This window comes from Gastrolobium bilobum, unplaced genomic scaffold (assembly GCF_033153095.1).
Source record: "Gastrolobium bilobum isolate Gb01-03AN ecotype WA unplaced genomic scaffold, APGP_CSIRO_Gbil_v1 utg2313, whole genome shotgun sequence".
NCBI lineage: Eukaryota > Viridiplantae > Streptophyta > Magnoliopsida > Fabales > Fabaceae > Gastrolobium > Gastrolobium bilobum.
In genome coordinates, this window is record NW_026897042.1 from 211066 (window position 1) to 222240 (window position 11175).

The 11175-nt window shown below is 35.0% G+C and overlaps 1 protein-coding gene and 1 pseudogene across 1 annotated transcript; both read left to right on the plus strand.

Moving 5' to 3' along the window:
- Positions 1-382: 382 nt before the first annotated feature.
- Positions 383-1172, plus strand: LOC133303622 (uncharacterized; annotated as a pseudogene).
- Positions 1173-4238: 3066 nt separating this feature from the next.
- On the plus strand, positions 4239-5417 carry LOC133303646 (uncharacterized). Its single transcript, XM_061503591.1, has one exon. It carries the CDS (start codon positions 4341-4343, stop codon positions 5112-5114), a length of 774 nt encoding a protein of 257 aa, XP_061359575.1. The 5' UTR covers positions 4239-4340; the 3' UTR covers positions 5115-5417.
- Positions 5418-11175: the final 5758 nt, after the last annotated feature.

Genomic DNA, 11175 nt, shown 5'->3' on the forward strand with positions numbered 1-11175 from the left:
ATGTTTTAAAAAAAGTGTCTGAAAAATATCACAAACCCAAAAGAAGAAAATATGTTATACCTATCAAAGGTGATATTTTAGAAGATCCAAAAAAAAAAAAAAATACAATACAATAAAAAAATAATGTAAATATGAAAATAATCCTTTAAAAATTATCAATCCTGGTACGATATCAATTAATTTGGACACGTCACTTAGAAGAGTCCGCAAAAGGTCTAAAAATCTGCTACCAGCAGTAAAACCTGTAAATAATTAAGCGCTCAAATAGTTCTCATTCCGTGCTCTTCCCCTATTGAGGTTAGGGTTTTTCAGTGTTTTTTCGTGAGAGGAAGTATTGTAGTGAAGCTGAAACAGAGGGGCTATGGAAGATGAAGAAAAGACGATGGCTCTTATCGAAGAGAAAGCACAGTCTATGCTGAACAGTTACATCGCTCTGAAGGAGGAGGAGGAGAAGAAACCCAAGGAAGAATGGACCCTTTTGGGCTACCAGTGACGCGACCTATCACATGCTGACGAGTTGCACCAACATCTCATGCGCGAGATCGGCCGCAATATCGCCGAGATCCAAAACGAGGGACTCGGCGAGCAAGCCCTCTGCGACCTCAACCGCGAGATCAACAGACTCCTCTTCGAGAAAATGCACTGGGAGCGCCGAATCGTTCGACTCTGCGGCACCAAATACTCCGGCAAGATGATCGACCTCGACGGCAACATCGTCGATCTCCCAAATCCCGGCTTCAACTGCCTCGGTTTCGGCTATTTCGGCGCTGCCGCGAAGAAACTCCCCGAAGTTCGGGAGCTTCGGAAGCGGAGAACCCGTAACGACATTTATAAGATTGATGCAAGTCACAGGGATGAGGAGGATGGTGTGCTTGAGCGCGAGGAGGGCCCTGCCGAGAAGAAGATTCTGCGTGAGGCGGCTGAGATGCGGCGCGTGGCGGAGGAGATGCGGCGTGAGGTGGAGGAGGAGAAGAAGATGCGGCGGCTTCAGAAGATAAATAAGGTGGTTTCGGAGATGAAGAAGATGGAGCTTGTTAGTGAGTGTTTATTGGAGGAACATAGTGAGGCTAAGGACATGCTTAACATTCAGGGTTAGGTTGATTTTTTTAGTTGTAATTGACTCAGAACACCTGCTTAGGGATAGTTTGATTGCCTTTAGTTTTAAGGGTTTTTTTTTTGCGTTGATGCATCAAGACCAAAATCACTGTATTTTTCTGCATTCTAAATATTGAAAGTGATATGAAAGATTTTACTGTTTGAAGGTTGAATTAAGTATCTTTTATTAAAATGAACACTAAATGAAGATGAGCTTCCATTATATCTTAATTTGCTCAGTTAATCTGTTTCCCGTTAATGTTTAGTTGTAATGAGGATATAAATGACCACTACTAGTTATATTCAGTTTCTATTACTCTTGATTATTGATCGACCATTTTGTAAATGATGATTTAATACATTTTTAGTTTCTTATAGCATGAGCTTTCGTATCTCATACGATCATGATTCATACTTAAAATGGTTCAGTGCCAGCTTGATGGGTTCTGTTGTTGGAAAGTTTCTTTCTTGTTGAACCTTATTACTGGCCTGATAGTCTCCCAATATATGTGATTCTAATCCAAAATGTCATGATTAGAGTTTAATGGCTGATAGTGGTATGTTTATGCTTATATGAAGTTGAGACACCGAATACATTCAGGGATTCCTCAAATTATTTAAGTTGTATTAGCAGCCTTGAAATGGGCAAAAGCAGACATACAGGTATCCTCTCTGTACTTAGTATGAGAATTGCTTTCATCCCTACCCTCGCTAGTTGTAGTTTAACGGGGATTGATTTTGTTTTATATTCTATTGTTTTGAGGCTCTAAGATTATTGTGGTTAATTTTATATTAATATATTCATATTCTCTTTTTAGTGGTTACTTTTTTTTCTAGTAAAGAAAAGACATTCAGGAATTACAAAGAATTACCATTTATGCACATGGAAAACTTTTTTAATAGCTAGGGTGCATATTCGAGAGATTTTCTACTGAGTTGAAATGTATTAGAAACATAATCCAGCACTGTATTCTAGAATAGTTAGGAAGAACTGTGCTTTATGGAAGAGAGCCCTCCCCTAATCAACTGCCAATAAATCAATGTCCAACCTAACTGTAAGCCCTTATTAATTAAGGCTTGTGACGTGTACTGCCAATAAATCAGTGGACAGTTATGCCAAGAAAGTCGTGTTTTGGGCTAACTGCATTGTGCTTACGTTATAATTCTTTCTGGAACCATATAATTTCTCTGCTGATCTGCGCCCAATGAATTAGGATGCTGTCTTTTTCCTTTCATACAAACAAAAGATTTCTGTACTCTATAGTCTATACCCTTACATTTTGTATGAACAAAAGAACTCCTAATTGAAGGCTGTGTTTGAATGACAGGTACTGTTTTTCTGAGGGCTGGTGCAAATGTCCCCTGAACTGGTTCTTTAATGTTTATATTTTGCATGATTTCTTTCATTGTAAGTTGTCTTTGATTTCTTTCCTGTTGCCTTAATAGGTAATAAAGGACTTACACATCCTTACGCTTCACCGTGCTCATTTAACTATTAGATTAGGTTTCATTCAGTTCTGTGAAGTGTGAACATATATTAACCCCGTAAGTTTGAGTCACCAAATATTTTATTATCATTTGTTCATTCTTGGTTCTCCCCATCTTTTTCTTCAAATTGATCTGTTTCTATTACTGCTAACCATAATTACATTATCCTTTTAAAAATCAAATGACCAAGTGAATGAAGCCAATTGCCTGAAAAACCTACATTTACTTCTGGTTGAGGCCTTTTTGACAGTTAGTACTTTAGCAATATAGGAATTAAGAGCTAATAAATGTTAAATGACTTTAAAATCATAATTATCAATATTTGACTTGACTGCCCTCAGCCAATACTCAAGTGACTTTATCTCTAAATGCCAACTTATGCATGAGTAGTCACTTTCTTCACACTACAATACTTTCGGTTTTAGAGGCCTTCAACAATAATGTTAGTGTTGTATACTTCATACGCACGGCCAGAGATCGAACCCCTGTCAGCATGTTTAAGAAACACAGCTATCTACCAACTGTGCTGGGCTTTGTTGGTATCTTCATTTATATTTTAAGAAAGCATTTTGCTACTAGGAGTAAGACACTATTAATTTTTCTATTGCATAGCATATTATTTATTTTAATTTTTTCCATTAAATTTTAACTATTTAATATTAAAATCTTTTTATTCTCAGATTTTAATTATTTATATTTTATAAAATTACTCTCATTTTTTCACATTAAAATATTCTTTTTCGCTCCTGAATCTCAATTATATACAGTGTCAAGTTAAAAAAAAAATTATTTTTTTTTTATTTTTTCTTTCAATTCCCATAATATTAAATTAGAATATACTATATTATTGCACTGTTTGTTTCAATTTAATATTTATAGTTATTAGATTTTTTATATAACAGATAAATATTCAGTGTATATATAAGGTAGTATATTTAATTTTTAAAAAATCATACTCAAGATATTTCAAAAATCATATTTCGTCAAAAGTATCAACCATACTTTCATAAATAGATATTTGTATTATAAATTTGATAACTATACGATTTTATTCGATTTGATTTTATAATATTTGTTAAAATAATATTTCGTTAAAAGTATCAACCATATTTTCACAAAGAGAGATTTGTATTATAAATTTGATAATTATTTGATTTTATTTTATTTGTAATAATCCCAGGCAATATGTGAAAATATGGTTGATACAATTATGTAATTACAAATAAAATCATGTAAATAAGTGTCTGAAAAATATCTCATTGCTCAAAAGAAGAAAAAAATATTATATCCGTCAAAAGATCCATACTCTAGAAGAACTAGGAAAGTACAATACAATAAAGAAGTATATGAATCGCGAAGGAGTTTAAAGCCTTAATCCTGGACCTGCCCCGAATCGGACTAATCGCGAAGCGATGAACCGATGGAATATTTCCAAAAAAAAAAAAAAGAATAACTAGGAAAGTACAATACAATAAAGAAATAATGTAAATAAGGAAAAGAATCCTTAGAAAATAACAATCCTCGTACGATACCGAACTTGGACACTGCGGTTAAAAGAGTCCACAAAAAAGGTCCATAATTCTATTACCCATAATTAAAACCTATAAATAAATAAATAAATAAGAGATAAAAAGCCCAAACAGTTCTCATTCCCTTCTCTTCCCCTATTGAGGTTAGGGTTTTCAATATTTTTCGTAAGAGGAAGTATTGCAGTGAAGCTGAAACACAGAGGGGCTAAGGAAGAAGAAGAAAAGAAGATGACTCTTAACAAAAGGAAAGCATGGTCTATGCTGAACTGGTCCATCGCTCCGGTGAAGGCGGAGGAGGAGGAGGAGGAGGAGGAATGGACCCTTTTGGGCTACCAGTGCCGCGACCTACCACATGCTGACGAGTTGCACCAACAGCTCATGCGCGAGATCGGCCGCAATGTCGCCGAGATCCAAAACGAGGGACTCGGCGAGCACGCCCTCCGCGACCTCAACCGCCAGATCAACACACTTCTCTACGATAAACGCCACTGGGAGCGCCGAATCGTTGGACTCGGCGGCACCAAATACTCCGGCAAGATGATCGACCTTGACGGCAACATCGTCGATCTCCCAAATCCTGGCTTCAACTGCCTCGGTTTTGGCTATTTCGGCGCTGCCGCGAAGAAACTCCCCGAAGTTCGGGAGCTTCGGAAGGGGCGAACCCTCCCAAATCCTGGCTTCAACTGCCTGGGTTTTGGCTATTTCTGCGCTGCCGCGAAGAAACTCCCTGAAGTTCGGGAGCTTCGGAAGGGGCGAACCCGTAACGACATTTATAAGATTGATGCAAGTTACAGGGATGGCGTGCTTGAGCGCGAGGAGGGCCCTGCCGAGAAGAAGATGCGGCGTGAGGGGGAGGAGATGCGGCGCGTGGTCAAGGAGATGCGGGGCGTGGCGGAGGAGATGCGGCGTGAGGCAAGGGAGGAGAAGAAGATGGAGCTTGTTAGTGAGGGTCTATTGGAGGAACATAGTGAGGCTAAGGACATGCTTAACATTCAGGGTTAGGTTGATTATTTTAGTTGTAATCGACTCAGAACACCTGTTTAGGGATATTTTGATTGCCTTTAGTTTTTCAGGGTTTTTTTTTTGTCATGATGCATCAAGTCCAAATTCACTGTATTTTTCTGCCTTCTATTGATTGAAAGTGATATGAATGATTTCACTGTTTGAAGGTTGAAAGTATGATTGACCATTTTGTAAATGATGATTTAATACATTTTTAGTTTCTTGTAGCATGACCTTTCGTATCTCATACGATCATACTTAAAAATGGTTCAGTGCCAGATTGATGGGTTTCTGTTGTTGGAAAGTTTCTTTCTTGTTGAACCTTATTACTGGCCTGAAAGTCTCCTAATATATGTGATTCTACTCCAAAATGTCATGATTAGAGTTTAATGGCTGATAGTGGCGTATGTTTATGCTTATATGATGAGACACCGAATACATTCAGGGATTCCTCAAATTATTTTAAGTTGTATTAGCAGCCTTGAAAAGGGCAAAAGCAGACCTAAAGGTATCCTCTCTGCACTTAGTATGAGAATTGCTCTCATCCTTACCCTCGTTAGTTGTAGTTTAACGAGGAGTGATTTTGTTTTATATTCTATTGTTTTGAGGCTCTAAGATTATTGTGGTTAATTTTATATTAATATATTCATATTCCCTTTTTAGTGGTTACTTTTGATTCTAGTAAAGAAAAGACACTCAGGAACTACAAAGAATATTACCATTTATGCACATGGAAAACTTTTTTAATAGCTAGGTTGCATATTCGAGAGATTTTCTACTGAGTTGAAATGTATTAGAAGCATAATCCGGCACTGTATTCTATAATAGTTCGGAAGAACTGTGTTTTATGGAAGAGAGTCCCTCCCCTAATCAACTGTCAATAAATCGATGCCCAACCTAACTGTAAGCCCTTATTAATTAAGGCTTGTGACATGTACTGCCAATAAATCAATGGACAATTATGCCAAGAAAGTTGTGTTTTGGGCTAACTGCATTGTGCTCTTGTGCTTACGTTATAATTCTTTCTGGAACCATATAATTTCTCTGCTGATCTGCGTCCAATGAATTAGGATGCTGTCTTTTTCCTTTCATACAAACAAAAGATTTATGTACTCTATAGTCTATACTATACCCTTACTTTTTGTATGAACAAAAGAACTCCTAATTGAAGGCTGCGTTTGAATGACATGTACTGTTTTTCTGAGGGCTGGTGCAAATGTCCATTGAACTGGTTCTTTAATGTTTATATTTTGCATGATTTCTTTCATTGTAAGTTGTCTTTGATTTCTTTCTTGTTACCTTAATAGGTAAAGGATTTATACAACCTTATGCTTCACCATGATTATTTAATTATTAGATTAGGTTTCATTCAGTTCTGTAAAATGTGAACATATATTAACCCCGTAAGGTTGAGTCACCAAAGATTTTATTATCATTTGTTTATTCTTGGTTCTCCCCATCTTTTTCTTCAAAATTGTTCTGTTTCTATTCCTGCTAACCATAATTACATTATCCTTTTAAAAAATCAAATGACCAAGTGAATGAAGCCAATTGCCTGAAAAACCTACATTTACTTCTGGTTGAGGCCTTCTTGACAGTTAGTACTTTAGCAATATAGGAATTAAGAGCTGATAAATGTTAAACGATCTTAAAATCATAATTATCAATATTTGACTTGACTGCTCTCAGCCATTAATCAAGTGGCTTCATCTCTAAACGTTAACTTATGTATGAGTAATCACTTTCTTCACACTACAATACTTTCGTTTCTAGAGGCCTTCAACAATAATGTCAGTGTCTTATATACTTCCTACAGGACAAAGATTTAGTTCTAGATTTTGTTTGAGGGCGCAACCTTTCAGCCTCAACAGACTTTGGTCATTAGATATTGAATTTGTCTTCTAATTATGTACAGGAGAAAAATTAGGGACAACTTTAACAAGGTTGACAGTGTAGAATTTCAGAAATTACGTAGGGTGTCATCAGTTGGTCCTCACTCCTCATCTTACGGCATTGATTGAAACCACCATCAATGCATGTAATGTGTATAATAGCATGTTTGACTTGGGTATTGTACGGAATGAATGCCTAGACCAAGCGCTTGGATCCAACCTCGTTAACCAGCCATATGATCCTTCCAATTTCTTGATTTCCATGTAAAAGTCGATTTTATCCTTTGTGTTTGCCTTCACTGATTCCATACTCAAACTAACCAGCTCATCACTGTCACCATTGGCAGAATCTATGCAATGTGATAAACTCATGCATTTTAAGTAGAATGTCAATTTCTATTTTCATGTAAAGCACTGACATTAATCTATTAATTTTTAACACAATGATAAATGTCCCCACATTTTTAACAATATGTGAAGAATCTATTCAAATACTAAGGTAAAAAAAAAATTATGCTGATGTAAGAAAAAATGAAAGAAGCAAGAACAACCAAATCCTAAAGATGGGCCGACTCAAAGTAACATCTATGTGCAAAAAATTCAAAAGAACTGAACCACATCAAGAATCGCACCAAACTGAACCAAAATAACCAGTTTTTTTAAATCGGTTCGAAAAGTTGAACTGGTTCTATTATTTAAAACAATCCGATTACGGTCCGTTTCAAAACTGAATTTTAACCAGGTCGAACCAAACCAACCCATTGTGTGACACAACTCATCGAGTCATCGATCCTAATCGAAGGCTATTTTTCTTCAGCTCATGAACCCTAACTTCACCGTCTCAATCATTTCTCTTTAGTGTCGAATCTCGCTGCTCGTTCTCATCGAATTGGTAACGGTGGCTTGTGGCTTAGCGTTTTGGGAGTGAGTAAATGAGAATCTGGTTTATTTTGAATCTTAGTAATTCAGGGATTCTTGTAATTACTATTCCTCGACCTCTGTTTTCGGTTTCAGATTTTATTTTTTTATTTTTTTTGTTTTGTTTCAATGTATCATCAACTATGAACCCCTTTAAGGGTTTTGTTATTCTTTCTTTTTACGCTGTGTTTATGCGATTTGCTTGCGGTCTTCATTCTATTTATTTTTTTATTTTTCTCACTTGTGGCCAGTGGCAGAACTAGGGGGGCTAGGGTGGGCCCTCGCCCCCCTAAAATTTGATGAGAAAATTATATATATAAATATTATTTTAATAATATTACAAAATGTGTGTGAGTGGACAAATTACTGACATGCGTGAGCGTGAAAAGAAAGTACAAAACCTCAACGGCTCAAATCAAACTTCTGAAAATTATTCAGCCTGCAATTGCAAGAGAAGACAACTGAAGAGGAAGTACAAACATTTTTATTGAAGGGGGGGCGTGAGACTCAATCTTGAAACACTTTTCAAGTGCCTTTTCACTCTTCAATTTTCAGTGATAGTTAATAACCTGCCTGAGTCGCTCTTACCTTCTTTTGGAGTAAAATTTACTAAAAGGTGTTTGGTAAGCCAAAATTTTTCCGGGAATGTTGAGTTAATTTTATTGATGTTATGCGTTAATTTTTCCATCACATGAAAAAAAAAAACAATTCCACCCCTTCAATAATAATCTTCCCCAACTACTTTACATAGAAAAGCAAATGATGGAAAAAATAAATTTCTAGCCATATTTTTACTTCACCTCCTACCAAACATTGGCAAATAATTTTCCAACCCCATTTTCCTAGGAATTTTTTTTTCACCTCCTACCAAACACATGATTGTGAGATTAAAAAATTGTAATGTGCTCTTCTAAATTATTCTTAATCTCTTTAAACTTCCAACAATTTTAGCTATAAAAAGAATGAAAAGACATATATAACTTTGTGGGTATCTAATTTATTGATAATGGATAACATGATTTATTTATGGATTCGCCTCTCTTCTGCAGCAATAACATATGAAATTATTTGTAGCAAACATATTTACACATGTGGATTTGACATTTAAAAAGAAAGAAAAAAAGTCAGGATCCGCATGCGTAAAATAAAATCAAGAACAAGCTTCGAAATAAAATAGAAGACTAATTTCTTGATGTTTCTTTGATTACATACATTAAAAAGAAATTATTTTGAGTTTTAATACGGATTCAATTATATACGGGTTTAACAATAATAAAATACGTAAAATAAAAGTTAAATGAAGTGATCTTAATCTTTGTAATAAATTTCTTTTATTTTTTTATATTAGGTCGTATTATATTTCAAATATTTTTGTTTATAATATAATATTTTTTATTTTCGCCCTCGTCGTTAAAATTCCCGCATCCGCCACTGCTTGTGGCATGTGCTCAAAGGGTAATTTATGATTGGATTTTTTAACGGGAACTTGTGGCACGAAGGGTTTGGATTTTTTATGATTGGATTCGAAGTCTTCGATATAGGGATAAAGGGTATGTGCAGTTGCGTTTCGGTATTATGGGTTAATTTTTAATTTTAATTAGAAATTTGATGAAGGTTAATTTTTGCAATGCGGGTTTTATTCTAGGTGAACTTTGATGCAAAGACGGAGTATGATATGATCCAGAATTACAAAATTCTGCAGGATGTGTTCAACAAACTGAAAATTGACAAGGTATCTGTTTCTTCTCATGATTATGTTAAGTGGAATACTTGGAATTGAAACAGAGCTTTGCTTTAGTAAATAAGAAAGAAAGAAATAATGCTAGGATGGCTTATTATAACTTTCAAGTGCTCAGACTAGCAGTAATCAAATTTCTTTGTTTGGGGATTCAATGGAATGATTTACCACTATTAAACTTTTAGCATATGGGAAAATAATGTGTTTATCAAGGCCTATAAATGCTATTGATGTATAAATTTAATGAGTGGAATTTCATTCCAACTCCAGATCACCTATTCTTTATTAATGCTTCCTTGTCCCTTTCGCTCAGCCCCCAATTTGTATCCTCAAGCTTGCATCACTTGTAGACTGCAATTTCAGGGAATTATCTCTTTAGGCACGTTGGCAAAAGCAACATTAGAAATTTAGTTAAGGAAAATTTGGTGTACAATCTCGTTTTTATGCTCAATCCCAGTTTGATTGGTTGGATAAGTTTTATGCCCGAGTGTGAATCTTTCCTCTTGATTTAGTGGTAAATGTATTTTAGATAATAACTTAACGTGAGACTGAATGTGCAATCAAATGTTACTGTTTAAAATACTTATCAAGGCAATGGGTATTCAATATCTGGTAGTGAGAAGAACCTACTTAGTGGCATTCTAAATAAGAGAGTTTGTAGATATGGATGTTAAAAAAAGCTTGAATAAGAAATAAGCACGGTATACAGGGTTGTTGCAGATATTAGTTGGTATGCACTGATTGCAAATTTGGGATTTGGTAAGTTGGTTGTTGGTCTTCTCTCTAACTTTGACGTGATAGCATGTAATTGGTTTTGTTACAAGTCTACAATATCCTGAAATAAGTAGAGAAGATTATGTCCATAGTCCAGACGCAACTTGTACACGACTACAGGATATCAAAATCCAACAAAAGTATTTCACCAAAAAAAAAAAAAAAAAGGGTATATAGTTTTTCAATTTGCATAAGACAAATGGATCTTACTAAGGAAAAGAGAGAGAAAATAAATAAGTCTCATTTTTTTTTTTTTTTTTTTATGTATGCAACATCAGAAATTATATTTTCAATAAAAATATAAATATAAATAAGAGAAGTATGGTTCACTTTCTTCAATTCTGTTTTTTTATGTATTTTACTAAATAGTCCTCTACGAATCAATCTTTGAGATAGTCATGTTCGAAAACTTCCAAAGATTACATCCATAATTCAGTACCCGCAAAGGGTTTAAATTTTTGGTACCACTGTTGTATTCAAGTGGGTACAATTTTTTTCTACTTTTGGAAAAAAAATTAATACTTTTCAAAAAAATTCAAAAAAAAAAATTCCTGCCATGTTACACTTTTTTCCAAAAGTGGAAAAAGTTGTACCCACTTGAGTACAACAGTGGTACCATAGATTTATCCCCGCAAAGGATTGACTTGAATAAATTACTATTATTAGAAATGAGAGAGAATAACCTATTAATAATAAGGGGAATACTTTTCTCCTTTAATAGGAGAGAAGAGTTGTCTCC

Coding starts and splice junctions, on each gene's coding strand:
- LOC133303646 (XM_061503591.1), top strand. CDS start 4,341: ATGACTCTTAACAAAAGGAAAGCATGGTCTATGCTGAACTGGTCCATC.